This window comes from Berghia stephanieae, chromosome 15, assembly GCF_034508935.2.
Source record: "Berghia stephanieae isolate SIO BIC M18660-M18661 chromosome 15, UCSD_Bste_1.3, whole genome shotgun sequence".
Taxonomy (NCBI): domain Eukaryota; kingdom Metazoa; phylum Mollusca; class Gastropoda; order Nudibranchia; family Aeolidiidae; genus Berghia; species Berghia stephanieae.
Genome location: NC_088374.1, coordinates 25,384,034 through 25,405,643, shown reverse-complemented (window position 1 = coordinate 25,405,643; position 21,610 = coordinate 25,384,034). Strand labels below are relative to the sequence as shown.

General features: G+C 39.1%; 1 protein-coding gene across 1 annotated transcript in view; it reads left to right on the top strand.

Annotated features, from left to right (window-relative positions):
• Positions 1–21,610, top strand: part of LOC144960437 (uncharacterized) — a gene marked incomplete at its 3' end in the record, with an annotated part of 44,145 nt that overhangs the window by 7,427 nt on the left and 15,108 nt on the right. The window contains exons 3-4 of the mRNA XM_078893519.1: positions 1,347–1,433; positions 2,680–2,748. Coding sequence (XP_078749645.1) covers positions 1,347–1,433; positions 2,680–2,748 — 156 coding nt within the window. The remainder of the gene's footprint in view (positions 1–1,346; positions 1,434–2,679; positions 2,749–21,610) is intronic.

The window sequence follows — 21,610 nt, the reverse complement described above, 5'->3', positions numbered from 1 at the left end:
CGTTCTGCAAAAGCTGGGAAATGTTCCTCCTTGTGGAAAGTTTTGATTTGAGACCCAGGTTACAGTGGCAATTCATAGAAATAAAAAGTGGACCTCTTGTATGTGTAGTGCGTTAATGCAGATTTTTTATCAATTGAATTTCATATTTTCAGAAAGAGGTTTGTCTACAAATTTTCAATAAAATAATATGTTCATCCTTTTTGAAAATGCTGATTTCAGGTCCATGTTTAAGTGACAATTTCTAGAAATAAGAATTGACATCGTATAATTAAAAAGTATGACAAGGTTATCGCCAGAATATTTTGTTTGTTGATAAGAGAGGCAGGCATGACAATACTTTTCTACTGACAGTCATCGCTATATTGCAAGGTTGGCAATTCTCCATGGAGAGAAAGGTCAAGGGAGTAAATGTGAACGACACAAAACAAACGGCATAAATATATTTTAGATTGTCATAATAGTTGAAACATTGTAGGTAAAAATGTGTGTGTTTATGTGTGTGTTATATTGTTTGTAAACATTTGATTGTATTCCTCTTACTCCTGGGGGGGGGGGGGGGGGGGGGGGGGGGGGCTGTGCTGTGCTGTGCTTGTGTCTGGATGAGACTTTTAGATCTCAAACTAAGTTTGGATAGTGTGCTCTTGGAATCTACATCTGTTTTCTATTTGAATCAATTCCCCTTTGTCTTACCTTTTCTTGGGGCTTTGATTGTAATTCTAGAACTTTTTACTATCCCATTTTCTTCCTTTTTACTGGCGCTGATTTGACCTTGATGTGTTGCAAACGCTGTTAAACCCTTACCCCTTTCCTTACTATCCATAGAAAAATCGTCACATTTGTTACGATGCAACCAACAATTTTCTCATTCTGATATCCTTTGTACATCACAAATTATAAAGAAATTATTTTGTTCTAGAGATAAAAATTAGACACTGGACAATATTATGTATGGAATGTACTTGTTCATTTTCTGTGTGAGTAGAAAAAAATATCTATTTGTGTGTTGGGTGGGGGTGAAGTTTAAGGGAAAATGTCTGAAAATGGCTGGTAAGGAGAGTTAACTCACTCAACCCTAACACCGACTACGTATGGTATGTCCGTAGTTAACTTAGGTTACTTTTACCCCATGCCTGTTCATTACATTTTTCTGAGACAAATTATAGGCGTAGTATCAAAGCTAATGTTTTTAGTTTTTGCATGTTAATGATAATTGAATAAAACTATCTATGTACATGCTAAATTTTAATACATTTTTTCCAATCATGAAAAGTAGTATAAATCTCTAGGATTGAGTGAGTTCAAGTCAAAAACAAAACACTGACTTTTTCCAATTGTTTTTCCCACAGAGGAGTATGAAGTCCCTGGTGACTACCTGGATTTCTCTAACCTCGAAGGCGTTGCTGGACCCTGGCACAGGAACAGAGTCGATTCAGGTAGGCATCCACATTCAGTCAGCAGCCTCAAATTCCTATTTTCTGATTCAACTTTTGGAATATGAAGTGTCTGCTTACTGTATTGAATGAGGACTGTGCCAAATGGTGGTTTTCTAGCCACTGGCCACTAAAATACACTGACACAAAGGCACAAAACCCCACAAACCATTTTGACACAATAATAGCATTGCTGTGCAGTAGATCACAATTTCTAATAAGTTTTAAGCTGTAGTCGACGTTCACACATTTACAGGTGAGTTATGGTGTAGTGTGTTGACAATAATTTGTGGTGGTTTGAGAGTAAGCTGTAGTCGACGTTCACACATTTACAGGTGAGTTATGGTGTAGTGTGTGGACAATATTTTGTGGTGGTTTGAGAGTAAGCTGTAGTCGACGTTCACACATTTACAGGTGAGTTATGGTGTAGTGTGGACAATATTTGGTGGTGGTTTGAGAGTATTGAATGTCCATTTCACCAATGACCCCACATAGCAATTTATTTGGGTTACCAGGCCTGACATTAAGTCACACGTGTGTAACCGAAAGGGTGCAGATTTGAACACATCAAATCTGTTGCATATGCGATTCTTAAAATAGACTATTTTGAGTATTAATTCAATTGTTGTTTGTCTTCTTATCACATTGTGTCATTCCATATCAGTGATATTTGCCTTGAAAATGGACGAGGGCGTTTTTAGATTCATTGATAATTTTAGCATTTTTTATTTAAATTTAAAAAAAAACAAAACTGTTCCATGTTTTGTGCGTTAATCAATACATGCATTCTTCTTAATTGAATTTGGGTTGCTTGAAATACATATTTTGAGTTCATTTCCGTGCATGGTTGTTATTGGAGAGTAATTTTAAAAAACGTTATATTTGATATTATCAAGATTGTTATTTGTCCATATTTGAGGACGTTCTTCTTATTTGTCCATATTCGAGGACGTTCTTGTTATTTGTCCATATTTGATGACGTTCTTGTTATTTGTCCATATTTGATGACGTTCTTGTTATTTGTCCATATTTGATGACGTTCTTGTTATTTGTCCATATTTGATGACGTTCTTGTTATTTGTCCATATTTGATGACGTTCTTGTTATTTGTCCATATTTGATGACGTTCTTGTTATTTGTCCATATTTGATGACGTTCTTGTTATTTGTCCATATTTGATGACGTTCTTGTTATTTGTCCATATTTGATGACGTCCTTCATGTTTCTATTTGGGTTTCCATCCATGCAGGCTCTGACAGTGGCCTGGAATCCACAGAAATTGGATTTACGCCTTCTTTCTATCCGTCTGGACTACCAGGTATGGCGTCTCATTCACTTCTCCTCCTCCTCTTTTTACTTCCCTTTCTTCTTCTTCTTCTTCTTCTTCTTCTTCTTCTTCTTCTTCTTCTTCTTCTTCTTCTTCTTCTTCTTCTTCTTCTTCTTCTCTTCTTCTTCTTCTTCTTCTTCTTCTTCTTCTTCTTCTTCTTCTTCTTCTTCTTCTTCTTCTTCTTCTTCTTCTTCTTCTTCTTCTTCTTCTTCTTCTTCTACTACTACTACTACTACTACTACTACTACTACTACTACTACTACTACTACTACTACTACTACTACTACTACTACTACTACTCATTTCTCTAATTCTGTCCATCTAAATTCCTCCTTCCTTCACCCCCCTCCCCCTCCCCCCCTTTTTTTTCACCCCTCATTCCTTCCATTCATCTTTTTCTTTTTTTAAATCTTTCTCTCGCTATAGTTTAAAATCTTTAGAAAAGAAAAATAATAATGAAAGTAGTACATGTATACCCCCCCCCCCCACACACACACACAAACACACACACACATACACACACACACACACACACACACACACACACACTTTGAGTTCCAACTCCAGCGGTACAAAATTACACCCCCAGTTTGAATGGAGGACGGTGTATGTGTTTTGCCACCCATATTATCCGGCCTTGTCAGAGGCATTCCGTTACATTCTATACATTGTGTACTCCGGTAGGCGAAGGCGAAGGGGGGAATTAAATGATGAAAGTTAAAAAGGTGAAAAGAATATAAATAATAATAATTAAAAAAATATATAAAAAAATAAGTAGCGAAGGGATATGCCAACTGTAAATTTGTTCTTTTCCGTTTAGAAGAGATTCTTGTGGATTTTATGACAGAAAACTGAAATGACTACTAATTTTTATTTTGTTTTGCGTCACTGTTAATATCACATCTATTCCACTACTTCCACTAAAATGAAGAAAAAAAAAAAGAGACAACAAATTCATAGATGTTAATAATTTGATTCGTTGTTTCGTAAAAAGTTAAAGATATGATTAAACGAATGGCTAAAGATTTTCATCCCCAAAAATGTTTTGGGTAAAAAGTACTGCATTGGCAGGCATTGACGACCCTGACTGCTCGGAGAAAAGAAGAAAATAAAAAAAGGTGTGCTTGATTTCAATCTTATTAAATCCTAGATTCGCCTCACTGCTTCCCTGTTTCGACTTTTTCATTTTCGTCTTTCGTGATCGTGAATAAGAAGGCAGCTTTTAACTTTTCACTCTTGTTTCGTTGTTTACAATAAAAACAAACATACCATGCACACTTAAAAAACAAGGAGAAAATAAAACCCCCAAGCAAACAGTGCGGGTGGTGTAAAAATTAAAATAAACAGAAATAAAACAAAAAACAACAACAACAACATATGATAATAATATTAAAAAAAAACAAACAAACAAACAAAAAAAAAAAAACAAAAAAAAAAAAAAAACAAACAAAACAAACAGAACGAAGCGAAGTACAAATAAATTCAAGAAAAATATGTTAAGCTTATAGGATAAAGGACAGTTGATGTAGTTGTCACACAATTCCAGTCATTTGTATTCTATTCAGTAGTGAAAATACGTCTGTGTGTGTGTGTGTGGGTGAGAGAGAGAGAGAGAGGGAGAGAGAGAGAGAGAGGGAGAGAGAGAGAGAGAGGGAGAGAGAGAGAGAGAGAGAGAGAGAGAGAGAGAGAGAGAGAGAGAGAGAGAGAGAGAGAGAGAGAGAGAGAGAGAGAGAGAGAGAGAGAGAGAGAGAGAGAGATTACAAATGATTACCCTGATGATATTCAACACGCGTGTGCTGTGGAAAGGTGGGAGAGGGGGGGGGGGGGGGGGGGGGGGGGGGGGGGTGTTAAGAGGGGAGAAAGATTATGGTGGCTATCCAAAAATGACATGACTTAAGACATGATTTATGTCCCTTTGGAGGATGTTAGGGAGGGGGGTTGGGGGAAGGTCGTGACTGCTCGCTCTGGTCCTTCAACCTTTTTACAAAAAGGAATGTGAGAGGGGGGGGGGGGGGGTTGATTATGAGAGTGCGCACCACGCCGACTTCTATGGTGCGCACACAATTTTCTTGAATTAAAGTCTGTAGTATGTAAACCGTTATCTCACAACTGGCATAGCCTTCGAAAAGTATAATAATTATAGAATATTCCATTCCTTGATGGTGGGCGATGTTGTGGGTGGCACCAGTGATGCATTCTGGTACACTGGCCAAACCGGCCTTAGCCTGGTAGATTACAAACAAAACAAACCGACGGAACGCGTCAGACGTATTTTGAGAAAATAATAATCATTTTTTTTTCATAATTTCGGTCAGGAGTCAGACAGAAGCCCAAGGGGGTCAGAATATAATCTCGACTGCACCCGGAATCGATCTCCTTTCATTTGTATGTGAAGCGAGTGCTCTACCAACTGAGCTATGGGGACAGAGGTCACATCTCAAAATAAGTTTCAGGCTTTTGACTGTATTGGATTTGGGTTTCTGGCTTTTATGTCCTGGCCGACTTGCACACGTGGAGTCCAATGTGAGCGAGATATGACATCACACACTCACTCACACACTCACTCACTCACCCACTCACTCACTCATTCACTCACTCACTCACTCACTCACTCACACACTCACTCACTCACACACACACACTCACTCAATCCTCTCCAGGCCTGCTGGCTCTTGAGGCGATGCCAGGGATCTCCACCAGGTCCTGTCAGCAGCTATTCTTGGGACCATCTCGAGGGAAAGACAGACCTCTCTGCTTTAAGTCCCTCTCTACTGTACGTCTCCTTGGGGCGGCCTCTCTTCCTCTTTCCTTGGGGTGTCCATCGCAGAGCCTTCCTTGTTTGTTTGTTTGTTTTAGGTGTTTAACGGCGCTTTCGACACTATTTAGGTCATTTAAGCACCCGAGAGCCTTCCATATCTGTGTTTCATCAGGTCTGTGACAGACATGCCCCAGCCATTGCCATCTTCTCCTTTTAATGAGACTATCCACTTCAGCTGTCGCTCTCAGGTCCTCATTTGAGATTGTGTTTGACACCGTCGTTGTTTAAATTCCCCGCTAGATGCTCGTTTGTGTTGAAAGAAGCTCCTTTAAAAAAAAAAAATAAAAAATAAAAACCCACCTAATAGGATGCAATAGCCTGATGTCACGTCCTCCTAGCAACCAGCAGCTCGGTTCTAAACAAAAGAAAATCGGTACTCTTTATTCTTCATGCTGGCTATTATTTTTTCGCATGTCGTGAGATTAGAATGTATAAAAGTCAAACTTTTGAATACTGGGTGGGTATAACATATCGAAGATGGACGATCTGTTGACGACCAGCGCGTGATTGACCTAGAAAATAATATGCCATCGTTCTGATCTTCTGGTTTCAATTGGATTCAATCGTATGGTGTCACGTCGCCCAGCAACGGCGGCCATCGTGGTTCTAAAGATAGAACATCTGTACTTTTTATTCTTCATGGTGGCTAGAACTTTTCAAATGTCTTGTGATCAGAATGTGTAAAAGTCAAAACATGATTTTATTTATTTATAATGTTTTTTTCCTCTGGATACGCTTTTATGCTCGTCTGAGAAATATTTCATAAGGGCGCCCGCCATTGTTCCGATAGTTTAGAGCCAGTTACTAAGTTACCATGCGTCATTACGAGGGAAGTGACGCCACGACTGTTGAAGGTATTCACACTTCCAGTCGAGGTAGACTGATTTTTTGGGATGGTTTTATTTCTTGTATTCTTTTTTTTTCTTGCTTTGTCTGGCACCTTTCACACTCGCTTGTTCAGTTCTTTCTTACACACTTCCAGGGAGATTGGAACCATTATTTTGACATCACTATAGATAGAATGAAGTTGACGTAACTCATGTCTTTGTTATTGTTTTTTGTCATCCGCATTTATGAGTAATTCTCACTAAACTGTATTAACCAGGCTATAAAAGGTTACACACATAGTTTTGTATGTTGGTTCGTTATACTTCCGGACGGATGGCAACGTTGTGAGCTTCTTAGCCAAGCGCATACTATCTATGTATAATATTGTCCCCCATAGGAGGAGATGTATTATGTAGGTATTTGAAGGACTCCAGTTGTCATCCTTAAGGCATCGGTAATTTATGTCCTGCAATGAAATATGAGCCTCCTCTCTCATTTTGCCTTCCTTCTCTCTGCATTCATACCATACAGCCCATCCCTCCCTCTCCCTCCCTCCCTCCCCCACCCCTCATCCAGGGCTGCCAGTTGACCACAGTTCATCGTGGCCAATTTCAACTTCAAAACTGGCCAAACAGACCCTCACGTGGCCAAACACAATTTACTGCTCTGACCACGTTGAAATTCTCATCGGTTTTGAAAAGCCAAAATAAATAAATTAAATGAAAAAAAAAATAAATCATATAATCTAGGGTAAAAGTTGTTTTTGAAAATTACATTAAAAAAAAAAGAAAAGAAAATAACTTAAAAACAGAGATTCATTAGAAAAAAAGAAAAATATTAATAGAAATAGAAACACTATTCTCTGTGTGGCCATCTGGCAGCCCCCCCCCCCCCCCCCCCCCCCCTTTTTTTTTCATCCCCGTTATAAATTATATCGGGGAGTGTAGCGGATGCAAAAGAAAAACGCACCGAGTAGAAAGGGGGAAATCAAAATAGAAAGAAAAGATGAATTCACAATCAAAATAATGCAATATGTAAAAAAATAAACTTGTACTTTTATATTGCTCAATATCCACTAAATGTGCTCAAAGCGCTTTAAAAAGGGTCCCTGACCAACAGCAACATGCAACATGACGCCTGTTAGGCGATATTATACTTTTTTCCGACAGGGACAATATATATATATATATTAACCCACGTCGTGTCATTTTATATATTCCATCTGTATAACTTATTCATCCATCCGTCCGTCCTTCCATCCCATCGCCCACTATCTATCCATCCATCTCCTCATAGTCTTGTCTTCCTACCACCCCCATCATCCATTTCCTCTCTTCTTATGATATGTACAGCTACAAATAGCACACACACACACACACACACACACACACGCACACACACGCACACACACACACACACACACACTCCATACCACACAACCAACCACACACAGAATACAATACTACAAACGACATACCTTCGCCTTTTCCAGGCCTGCCAGATGGACACACGTTGTCCTGGCCAATTTTAGACTTAAAAAGTGGCTAAACTATAATAATAATAATAATAGTAATAATCATAATAATAATCATAGTAATAATAATAATAATAATAATAATAATAATAATAATAATAATAATAATAATAATAATAATAATAATAATGATAATAATAATAATAATAATATATCTTTATTGTCCTAAAAAAAAGTGGCAATTTGTCATTTGGTTACACATTTATAACGATACAATATATTGCCATAGACACAGTCACACACATGCACACTAGTAACATCGTAGTCATCGTCACCTCGCGTGGCCAAACACTAATATCTTTCTTTGAAAGAATCATCGGTATTGATAAACAAAAAAAAAAATATCGACTAATCTAGGAAAAACGCTTTTGTTGTTTTTGAAATATAAACAAAACAAATGTAAAATACTATAATGATAATAAGAACACGATTCTTTGTACGGCCAATTTTTGCCCTCTGTACGGCCAATTTTGGCCCTCTGTACGGCCAATTTTGGCCCTCTGTATGGCCAATTTTGGCCACGCTCGGGGTATCTGGCAGCCGTGGCCTTTTCCTACCTTTACCTTTTCCCCTCGAGATCTACCTGCCTTCCTCGATCCTGCGTTCCCGAAATAACTGACACCGAGTCAAGTTGACAATTCAAGTCACTTAAGCGTGTACGTGGCCTCTGGACTGTGGTTGACGCAGAGCCAATGCTGAGAGCTAATCTGCTGCTGTCCGTCCGGCTTGTTTCCAACTTTGACCTGAAGATGAGGGCAGCGAGTTCGAGCCCACGTCAGGACATTCTGCCGGAAATCCCCCTTCTACTACTGTTCTCTGACCCCCCCCCCCCCCCCCCCCCCCCCCCCGAAAAAAAAAAGAATAAAATTAACTTAAATTAAAGAAAACAAACAAACAATTGTTTCACATTTTTGGTCAGAAAACTGTAGTTCAGCATTACTAACGACAACTCACGAGACAGCTTCAAACTTTGAATAATGGGAATGTTGCTGCTTGGAAGATCGACATTGAAATGTTGTTATAATTATTATTTCATATAGCGCCAGTATCCACGAATAGTGCTCAAAGGTGCTTTACAATAGTTTTTTTTGTTTTGTTGTTGTTGTTGTTGTTGATATCACACAAGTTCATTCATTCGGCTACAAAATCACCACAACAGTCTCTCTCTCTCTCTCTCTCTTTCTCTCTCTCTCTCTCTCTCTCTCTCTCTCACTCTCTCACACACACACACATCTTCATCTTGTTCGAAGTTCACATAGAATCACGAAAAGCAGAATAAAACAAAATTGTTTTTAAATGCTGTTTGAAGACAGGTAGACTTTCACATTGTCGGGTTTTAGGTGGTCAAGAATTCCATATTATGGTTGGAGCCGAAAATGCAAAACCACTCTGTTTTCTTTGTTATTGGGATACACGCTCCTATTTATTACACAAAAATTGATACTACTCTGGACGTTTCGGGTTTCCCCTTTATCAACAAAACGCGATGAATGAAACAATAAGGATGATTGAGAAGAGATGTGTGAATGGCTTAGTTTAGGTGATGAAACATTTTTGTTTGTTTGTTTGTTGTTTATTCGCCTTAGCTACGCCATTCACACATCTCTCATTAGTCCTTTGTGTTTCATTCATCGTGTTTTGTTGTTATAGGGGAAACCCGAAACGTCCACACTACGCGTCTTCGTTTAATAATTTGAAGCTTTCATTTCAATACTTATCGTTTTTTGTTGGTCTTTTTTTAGCTGAAACCTAAATCGTGACGTCACAATATAAGTCATTGTGGGTCAAAGCGTGGCCTTCGTCAAGTTATGGCCTGATACTGACAAAAAATGACGTCAAAATGCCAGTCTTTTGCCACAAAAGAAAACAAATCGTGAGTTGTATTCAACAGTTCAACCAATGAAATAACTTGTTTCCACGAGCTCTGCTAACGACAACTCACTAAGCGGTGCAAAAACCAAATAATGACGTCAAACTGCCAGTCCATTTGGATTTCAGTATCAGGCTATAATATAACGATGGCTACGCTCGAACCCAGTGCCTTCCGATCCGAAGGCGAATGTCTATCTACACCACCAGACCGCATAGCCGCCGATAACCAGTGATATAAGTGTGTACACGTGTCAAGATTTTAAATTATGATAATATCTGGTTGGAGTTAAACCGAACCCAGGACGCAAGGCCTCAAACTGTCCCCATTCCTTTGGCTCCGAGTCACCGGGGTCAGGGGTCACAAGGTGACATCAAGTCTCAGGCAAAGGCACGGGGCAAGCAGAGACGCCAACCAGTACGGGTTTCCCGTATTCTGTACGGTTTTTCTTCCGAAATACGGGCATACGGTTATTATCATGAAGAATACGGGATTTGGTTGGAGTGAAAAATCCACGAAATTACGATCACAACACGAAAAATGTTTTCATGCAGAACTTATTTTCTTTGTGTCTTTCTGTCATTTCTTGAGATAATTTGCCTTGCTATTGTTCGCGTTGATGTCAATTTCTGCACGGCGCAGTAAATGCAGGTTTTTGTCCTAAAATACAGGTTTTTGTCCTGTCCTAAAATACAGGTTTTTGTCCTAAAATACAGGTTTTTGGTCTTGAAAATATGGGTTTTCAAAAGACTAGGTTGGCATCTCTGGGCAAGCAAGCAAAGTGGCCACGACCACGGGATGGTGGGGCCAGCCATCCAGTCAGCCACCAGTAAAGTCCGCCGTACTCTGGAAAAACCCATCTTTTAAAATTTGGCCAGAAAACTCGTCCTTCAAATATCGATCGATTTAAATGACCCTCATCTTGGCAAAAAAACAAACAAACAAAAACAAACAACTCTCAAACCTGGGACTTACTGGAAGACTTCGCGAAGTCCCAGGTTTGAAAGTTTTTTTTTTTTTTGTTTGTTTTTTTTCCAAGATGAGGGTCATTTAAATTGATCGATATTTATTGAGGAACGACTTTTTCTGGCCAAATTTTCAAAAATGGGTTTTTCCAGAGTACGGCGGACTAGTAGTGTAGGTAGAGTCGGTGGAGAGTTAGGCAAATAGCACGCACAACACATCAACGAGCTTTTGGCTGCCAACTAAGAAATTCCAAAAAAGTTGTACGAGTCTCGATAGATAGGAAAGTTGACGTCACTGATGTCTTCGTTGTTGCTTTTTGCCATCCGCGTTTATGAGTAATTCTCACTAAACTGTATTAACCTGACTATAAACGTTCAATTTACACATGGTTTTATGTTTTGGTCCGTCATACTTCCGGATGGCAATGTTGTGATCTTCTTAGCCAAGGGCATACTATATAGTTCAGTTGATAGAGCACTCGCCGCTCACCTAGATCGATCTCAGGTGCAGTCCATTTTTCTTCTGACCCCCCCCCTCCCCCCCCCCTCTGCCCACCCAGCAGTTAATGGGTACGATCTATATTCATGCTTTCGTCCAAGTCATCAATCACATGATTTGTTGCTGTCCAACGATTGGATGTTTCTTCAGAAATGCAAACACGCTGCTTTGTTTATGAAAGTTGTAATCATACCCATGTGTCAAGCTGGACGAAATGACCAATACTCTTCAACAGTCGTAACGTCACTTCCTTCCTAATGACGCATGGTAACTTAGTAACACTGGCTTTAAACTATCGAAACAATGGCGGACGCCCGTATGAAATATTTCTCCGGCGAGCATAAAAGCGTATCCAGAGGAAAAAATACATAAATTTGATCATGTTTTGATTTTTACACATTCTGATCACAAGGCATATGAAGAGTTCCAGCCAGCATGAAGAATAAAAAGTAATGATTTTCTTTGTTTAGAACCAAGATGGCCACCGTTGCCGGGCGGCGTGACATCAGACTACTGAATTGTGATATAAGATGTTTCAAAAACTGAACACTTTTCACTATGTGGGTGGGTCACATTGAGCACATAATATTCCAATGTGACCAATGACCTCGAGCACATGGAAATGTATTATAGATAGTATGCGCCTGGCGTAGAAATTCGCAACATGCCACTCGGAAGTATAACGGACCAACACACAAAACTGTGTGTAACCATGAACGTTTATAGTCTGGTTAATACAGTTTAGTGAGAAGTACTCATAAACGCGGATTGCAAAAAACAATAACAAAGATCGGAGTGGCGTCAACTTTGAACTCTCTGTAGATCATGCCCATTGGGTAGCGGGGTCTGCTAGAGAGTACTTGGCGTCCTGTCCTATGGGTAGCAAGAAGTTGTTTTTGTCCGTTGCACGCTATAGAAACCGGGATAAACTCCCGGCTCCACGGGCCCAATGGCTCTGAAGGACTACTTGAGGCTTCTCTCACTCACTAAGAACAACTGGACAAAACAAAGTTGTAACATCGCCTAACAGACTTCATGATTCATCGCATCTTACGTGTTAAGTGTTGCTGTTGACTAACGACCCCCTTTTTCGTAAAGCACATAATTTGGTGAATAGTGCTCTCCACCGTCTCGTGGAGGTTTTATATCGGGATGACGGGGTGTGGTTCCTGACTTACTCTATCTTCCATCCCCCTATATAAGTTTTCTGTCTTTGTCTTGGAATGATACTGCCTGGTTTTGTCCTGGCCCTGGCCGGACACCTTAGCTTGGAGGGAAACAGTCAAATGTATAGTTGGAGATTTCAGAGACGATATTTTTTATCTTGTAAATCATCTCTGTGTTATGTTTTGTTTACATGTTATAAATGATTTGTAAACATTTGCGTGTATTCCTCTTAGTTGGGACATGTTTTGTGTCTGGATGAGACTTACGTACATGTTTGTGTTGAGAATATTGGCTATTAAGCTTAACTGCTGGCCTACTTACTTCGCTGTGGTTGTGTGTGTTGTACCCGCTACCCCCAGTAGTCGGTGAGAGAGGGATCAGTATTGAATGACCTTAGTTAGATACGAATTTTTTAGGGTTCGTGGATAGTTCATACGGTAGAGTCACGCTCTCACCGGCCAGGCGGAGTTGTCGTACCAATAAGGTCTTGGGTTCAAACCCCATCAACTGCCGAACATTTTTTAGTTCTCTATTGTCTTCTGGCACTTTTCAATTCACTTCATCTTTTGTTGTACTTTGATAATGTGCTCTTGGAATCTACACCTGTTCCCTATTTGAACCAATTCCCCTTTGTCTTACCTTTTCTTTTGTGCTTTAATTGTAATTCTAGAACTTTTTACTATCCCATTTTCTTCCTTTTTACTGGCGTTGATATGACCTTAATGTGTTGCAAGCGCCGTAAAACTCTTAAAAAACAAAACAAACAAAATCATGTCGGGGGCCGAAAACTAGGGTTATTTTCAAGCATTTTTATCTTATATAGCGCAATATCCACTAAACATGCTCAAAGCGCTTTACAGGGCCTCTGACCAACAGCAACATGAAACACGTAGAACTTTTTAGATATGACGTCCGTTCGGCGATATTTATTATTCAAAATTTACCTGATAGAGAAAACGCTGTTAACGACCAGGTAGTGTAGGTACTCATTTTACACCTGAGTGCTACCCAATCCCTGCTGGCTGGACGCGGGGGTCAGACAATTTATCGAGACCGCGACCCGGGGTCGATCTCGGTCCCTTTTGCGTGTGAAGCGAGTGAGTGCTCTATCTACTGAGCTATCGGGACCCTATAGGCAGAGGAGTGCCTTCAAACTTGTGTGACTAAAACTGATGAAAGCTTAGGCCGGTGTACCTACCACGCGAGAATGACTCTACCAAAATAAAAAGACTCTAGAGTTAAATTGGCGTACGCGAGGCACACTCTAGAGATAGTCTCGTGGCCGCGAGGTTAACTCTGGAGTCGTGTCTCGCGTACGCCAATTTAACTCTAGAGTCTTTTTGGCGATAGAGTCATTCTGGCGTGCGACACCGGCCATCCCCAAACCGTAGTGCTGTGTTGTAGATAATAATAGGTGTAGGTGGATAGTGTACGGCCGTACTCTCGACAAACCCATATTTAAAAATTTAGCCATAAAACGCGTCCTTCAAATATCGATCGATTTAAATGACCCTCATCTTGGAAAAAAAAAAAAAAACCCCTCTCAAACCTGGGACTTCGCGAAGTCCCAGGTTTGAGAGTTTTATTTGTTGTTGCCAAGATGAGGGTCATTTAAATCGATCGATATTTGAAGGACGCGTTTTCTGGCCAAATGTTTAAATATGGGTTATTCTAGAGTAGGAGTTGTGTGTTGTGTTGTGTGTAGAATTTGGTACTGTGTCCTGACCTTTTACTACAACTATAATAGAATAATTTATTTAATGGGGATTCGCTGTGATAGGAATACAGTGTGTCATAGCGGGTTGTGTGTGTGTGTGTGTGTGTGTGTGTGTGTGTGTGTGTGAGTGATCGTGTTTTTGTTGTTTTGGTGTGTGTGTGTGTGTGTGTGTGTGTGTGTGAGAGAGAGAGAGAGAGAGAGAGAGAGAGAGAGAGAGAGAGAGAGAGAGAGAGAGAGAGAGAGAGAGAGAGAGAGAGAGAGAGAGAAGGGGGTGGGGGGTGAGGAGATAGACATAGGTAAATAGATAGAGAGAGAGAGAGAGAGAGAGAGAGAGAGAGAGAGAGAGAGAGAGAGAGAGAGAGAGAGAGAGAGAGAGAGAGAGAGAGAGAGAGAGAGAGAGAGAGAGAGAGAGAACAGAAGTAATTTATGTTTACTTTATTACCGTTTATTATTTGTGACCAACCATTCCAACCTGAACACCTTGCTTATTCGTCATTGGGGTGGTGGTGGTGGTAGTAAGTGGGGTTGGGGGAGGGGGGGGGGGTGGTGGTGAAAAATTATTGTCTTATTTATTTATATAAACAATAGCAAAGACCTGAATGACGTCAACTTCGATCTATCAAATGATAATTCGAAGATGATGTCACCCAAGTCTTTGTTATTGTTTTTTGCCATCCGCGTTTATGAGTAATGCTCACTGAACTGTATTAACTTGACTATTAACATTCATGGATACACACAGTATTGTGTGTTGGTCCGTTATACTTCCGGATGGCAATCTTATGAGCTTCTTGGCCAAACGCATTCTATTTATATATAGTATGCGCTTGGCTAAGAAGTTCACAACATTGCCATCCGTAAGTTTAACGGACCAACACACAAAACTGTGTATCCATGATTGTTTATAGTCAGGTTAATACAATAATTACTCATAAACGCGGATGGCAAAAAACAATAACAATGACCCGTGTGACGTCATCTTCATACTGTCTATACATCTCAAACTGTTTCCTGTATTCACTGTTTGATTTTTACAAAATAATTTCATAAAACATGCCGAATAATTTGTAGGACAATGCGTTATAATATAATTGGATTCAGTAGTCTGATGTCACGCGCCCGGCAACGGCGGCCATCTTGGTTCTAAACAAAGAAAATCATTAATTTTTATTCTTCATGCTGGCTAGAACTTTTCATTCCCTTTTCATATGCCTTGTGTTCAGAATGTGTAAAACTCAAAACATGATCAAATTGATGGGGGTTTTTTCCTCTGGATACGCGTTTAAGCTCGCCGGAGAAATATTTCATACGGCGTCCGCCATTGTTCCGATAGTTTAGAGCCAGTGTTACTAAGTTACCATACGTCATTAGGAAGGAAGTGACGTTACGACTGTTGAAGACTATTTGTTTTATTAGTCTCCGCGTGTGAATTGACATGGCAGTTCTTTGAAAGGTTCTTGTGGTTGTCTTGATCAAAACTATGGGCAATAATTAACAGGGAGTAAGATTAGCGGAAGAGTAGCGTCCCTTGATTGGACGTCGCCCATAGTCTGTTCCGCGAGGACGAGAGACGCACGCGCACAACCAACATGACGTTCTCTCTCTAATAACTTTTCCGCCGGTGACGTCACAGACTATGGGTGACGTCCCATCAAGGGACGCTACTCTTCCGCTAATCTCATTCCCAATTTGGTATTACGATTTGTTATATGATATATGGTCAGCCCTCCTGTATGATAGAGATGATTTATTGATGGTTTTGTCTTTAATATAAAGATTAATAATAATAATAATAATACTATGATGCTATATTGACAGCGAGGGTAATTTTTTAGAATGTTAAATATAAATAAATAAATAAATAAATAGAAATAGATGAATGAACGAACGAATGAATAAATAAATAAATAGAAATAGATAAATAAATAGATATAAATAAATAAATAAATAGATAAATCAATAAATAAATAAATAAATAAATAAATAAATAAATAAAAATAAAGAATTAAATAATAAATAAATGCTTCATACCCTGACATAAGTCCCGACAACAACAACAATTTATATGGAGAGACCTGTGAAATTAAAAGACCAGAGAATTTGTCAGCCACATGCCGTCGTCCATCCATTCATTCATTCATCCATTCATTCATTCATTCATTCATTCATTCATTCATTCATTCATTCATTCATTCATTCATCCATTCATTCATTCATTCATTCATCCATTCATTCATTCATCCATTCATTCATCCATTCATTCATTCATTCATTCATTCATTCATTCATTCATTCATTCATTCATTCATTCATTCATTCATTCATTCATTAAATCAGTCTGGGTGGGGATCCTGACCTCCCATAGTGGGCAGGGAGGTACATACTGTGTCTTCCTGGGTGGGGATCCTGACCTCCCATAGCGGGCAGGGAGGTACATACTGTGTCTTCCTGGGTGGGGATCCTGACCTCCTATAGCGGGCAGGGAGGTACATACTGTGTCTTCCTGGGTGGGGATCCTGACCTCCTATAGTGGGCAGGGAGGTACATACTGTGTCTTCCTGGGTGGGGATCCTGACCTCCCATAGCGGGCAGGGAGGTACATACTGTGTCTTCCTGGGTGGGGATCCTGACCTCCTATAGTGGGCAGGGAGGTACATACTGTGTCTTCCTGGGTGGGGATCCTGACCTCTCATAGTGGGCAGGGAGGTACATACTGTGTCTTCTATCCCCTTATATCTGTTTTCCAACATGCTTTCTATTTTTGTCTTGGAATGAAATTACTTGTTTTTTTCCTGGCCCTGGTCCTTGCTGGAGGGAAACAGTCAAATGCATAGTTATTGTTTTGGGAGATGATATTTTTTCCTTGTAAATCATCTCTCTGTTATGTATTATTATATTTGTTATTTTAAATGTATAATGTAAGTATTTGAGTGTGTCCCTCTTTGTTGGATCTTGTGCTTGTGTCCGGATAAGACTTATAGGTGATCTCAAACTAAGTACATTGGTGGTATGCTCTTGGAATCTACATCTGATCCCTATTTGTTCTCAGTTCCCCTTTGTCTTACTTTCTCTTGAGTGCTTTAATTGTAATTCTAGAACTTTTTACTATCCCATTTTCTTCCTTTTTACTGGCGCAGATATAACCTAAATGTGTTGCAAGCGCCGTAAAACCCTTAAAAACAAAAAAAACAAAACATTAAACCAGTCATTCATTCATTAAATCATTCATTCATTCATTCATTCATTCATTCATTCATTCATTCATTCATTCATCCTTTCATTCATTCATTCATTCATTCATTCATTCATTCATTCATTTATTCATTCATTCATTCATTCATTCATTAAATCATTCATTCCTTCATTCATTCATTCATTCATTAAATCATTCATTAAATCATTCATTCATTCATTCATTCATTAAATCATTCATTCATTCATTCATTAAATCATTCATTCATTCATTCATTCATTAAATCATTCATTCATTCATTCATAAACAACAACCAGCTATTAATTCATCGCACCAACAAACTTGGACTTGACGGCGAGGTGCGCACGCGTTCATTATCTCGCTTCACATAATAGCCGGCATTGTGAGTTTGTTGTTAGTTGTTATAACTGGATTTAGGAGTTGTCAATGAATGAATGAATGGGAATAGGACGTATTGCTGTTTTGTTGTTGCTGCTGCTGCTGCTGTTGTGATGAATGAATGAATGAATGAATGAATGAATGAATGAATGAATGAATGAATGAATTTGTTTGTGGTTACATTTCACAACGACAGCAGATATTTTTGTATGTGGTGGTCTTGTGGTATGGCACTCGCTTTCTGGATCGGAAGGTCCTTGGTTCCAGCCTCGCTGGGTGCATCGTCGAGTCCTAGGAAAAGGCTCTATACTTTATTCATATATTCTGTCAACATAAGTACCTGGCCGTTAACAGCGTTGTCTCTGTCGAAAGAAAAAAAAAATTGTATTATCGCACAACAGGTGTCATGTCTCGTTCTACATGTTACGTGCTGCTGTGTTGGTCAGGGACCGTTTGTAAAGCGCGTTGAGCACGTTTAGTGGATATTGCTTTCTATAAAAGCACATTTATTTATTTATTTATTTCTTTATTTATTTACTTATTCATTTATTTATTTTTATTTTTTATTTTATTTATTATTATTTTCTTGTTTGTTTTTTTTGTTTGTTTTTTTTTTCCTTTTTTTTTTTGTTTTTTCCTTTTTTTTTCTTTTTTTTTTGTAAGCTGAGATTAAGTGGTACTGACTCTAGATTTGTTCAAGTTGCCAAAATGATTGATTAAAATGTAAATGTTGTCAAGAACGAGAGACCCAAGGCTGTTGGAGACTGTGTGGACCACAGACTATTCTCTATGGTGTGGACTGTACGAAGCAAGGACCGAAAGTGGATGGAAAAGGCTTCGAAAGGGACACCACAGAAAACACACACCGTCTGCTAGGACAGCCATACCAAATACCTACTTTTAAAAAAAAAAGGATTAAAATTGAGCTTTTATTTAGAGCAATATCAACTTAACATGCTCAAAGCGCTTTACAAAGGGTCCCTGGCCAACAGCAACATTTAACATTTAGAACGGGACAAGACGCCATTACATTTCTTTTCGAACAGGGACAACGCTGTTAACGGCCAGGTACTTATTTTACACCTGAGTACGGTGAGAGAATGTTAGTATAGAGCCTTTTCCAGGCGGGGCAGGGGGGGGGGGGTGGCCAGAAAACTCGTCCCTCAAATAATGTTATCATCGATTTAGAGTGAGACCCCCATCCTGTCCAAAACTCTCAAATTGGAAGCTTCATTCTTGAAGTCCAAGGTTTGAGAATTTGTCTTTGACAAGGTCAGGGTCATTTTATCTTTTAATTCGTCAATGTTTGTTTGACTGAAGGGCGAGTTTTTTTTGGCTAATCATTTTTAAATTATTATTTTTTTTTAAATTTTATCTTTCAGCTTGTGACAAAGCGGGTGTGTAGTGTGTAGGTTTATTCAGTGCAAAGTTAACGCCCGTAAAATGTTTATGTTATCGCTCACAATGACATACATACAACGTGCCATTGTCAGTCCAACTAGTGAAAGTACTTAACTTAGACCTACCCGCTGCCATTATCTGACGTAAACACGTACTACGTATTTATGTTTTTTGTTTTTTTTAAAGTTTTTATTTTTTTAGGGCGCTTAAAACACATTTAGGTTATTAAGGGTTTTACGGCGCTTGAAACACATTTAGGTAATTAAGGGTTTTACGGCGCTTGAAACACATTTAGGTCATTAAGGGTTTTACGGCGCTTGAAACACATTTAGGTCATTAAGGGTTTTACGGCGCTTGAAACACATTTAGATTATTAAGGGTTTTACGGCGCTTGAAACACATTTAGGTTATAAAGGGTTTTATGGCGCTTGAAACACATTTAGGTCATTAAGGGTTTTATGGCGCTTGAAACACATTTAGGTCATTAAGGGTTTTATGGCGCTTGAAACACATTTAGATTATTAAGGGTTTTATGGCGCTTGAAACACTTTAGGTCATTAAGGGTTTTATGGCGCTTGAAACACATTTAGGTCATTAAGGGTTTTATGGCGCTTGAAACACATTTAGATTATTAAGGGTTTTATGGCGCTTGAAACACATTTAGGTCATTAAGGGTTTTATGGCGCTTGAAACACATTTAGATTATTAAGGGTTTTATGGCGCTTGAAACACATTTAGGTCATTAAGGGTTTTATGGCGCTTGAAACACATTTAGATTATTAAGGGTTTTATGGCGCTTGAAACACATTTAGGTAATTAAGGGTTTTACGGCGCTTGAAACACATTTAGGTCATTAAGGGTTTTACGGCGCTTGAAACACATTTAGATTATTAAGGGTTTTACGGCGCTTGAAACACATTTAGGTTATAAAATAATAAAATAAATAAAATTCCCTTTATTCATCCCCAAGGGGAAATTTGTCTTTAGGGTCTATTCCAAGGGAAGACTGAAATAACCCAGGCGTCCGCCGCAGAGCAGCGCCGCAGAGTGAGCTAGGGCGAGGTGACTTGCTCAAGACCATACAACGCAGCGGCGAGTGATTGAACTCGGTACCTTTCGGGTAGGAAGCAAAGACCGTACCGCTGAGCCACGCTGCCCCCAATATGACCCCCATTCCTATGTATTTGAAATGTGGGTCAGAATAATAGATGGAAATAATAATAATAATGATATAAATGGTAGTAGGCTATAATAGCAATTAGAATCACATCGCATGTATTAGGCACGGTGTCACTGAGTTCAATAGACACTTAGATAACCACGCCCCTCGGACGGTCGTCATAATGTCAACAATGGCAATTATTGGTAAACATAGCAAATTACACATCTTTCACTATCGATGGTATGCGTCTAAGTAAAACACCCACTCTTCAACCGCTTGATCGATAGAATCAACACAGAAAACTATGTGTAAACTTAAACGGTTATAATATTAATATAATCGAGAAAATCGTGTGATAACTGGTCACCCATTTAGCCGTATAAAAACAGTAACAATGATCAGGAGAGAGAGAGAGAGAGAGAGAGAGAGAGAGAGAGAGAGAGAGAGAGAGAGAGAGAGAGAGAGAGAGAGAGAGAGAGAGAGAGAGAGAGAGAGAGAGAGGTCGATTTCATTAACGTGATTGTTTATAAACAACCAACTATGTTTGTCCGAGCATGTGGGAGACATATTTCATGTTTTGATTGGTCCAAAATCTACTGGTTAATGGGGTTCAACAGTCGTGACGTCACTTCCCTCGTAATGACGCATAGTAATTGGTTCTGAACTATCGGATCAATGGCGGACGCCATTATCTCCATCACCGCCCTTTTGAAATACTACGATGAGCATAGGACTGCATCCAGAGGAGAAAAATATTATAAATCTCGTGTTTTGACTTTGATACATTCTAAAAAAAAAAAAAAAAAAAAATTAAAATTAAGAAATTGAGCTTTATAAAGCGCAATATCCACTAAATGTGCTCTAATCGCTTTACAAGGGGTCCCTGGTCAACAGCACCATTTAACATGACGGGACATGACGCCTGATCACAATAATACATTGTAGTTTACAATTCAATAGTTATCGTTATTTTGTCCTTAGAGAGCTTCTAGCAGCTGTTAGAGTTTATGGCGAGATGAGGCCTATTTTAATTAATCCATATTTGACGGACCAGTTTTCTGGTGTCCTGAGAGAGCTTCAAACAGCTGTTAGAGTTTATGGCGAGATGAGGCCTATTTTAATTTATCCATATTTGACGGACCAGTTTTCTGGCCGGGCAACATTTGTAGAACATTTGGTTTTTTTATTTTTTATTGTGTAGAGTTTGGCAGTAACAAAACTACTGGAGTTTAATGTGGCCGTACTCTGTACAAAGACATGTTCAAAAAATATGGCCAGAAATCTCGTCCTTCAAATATCA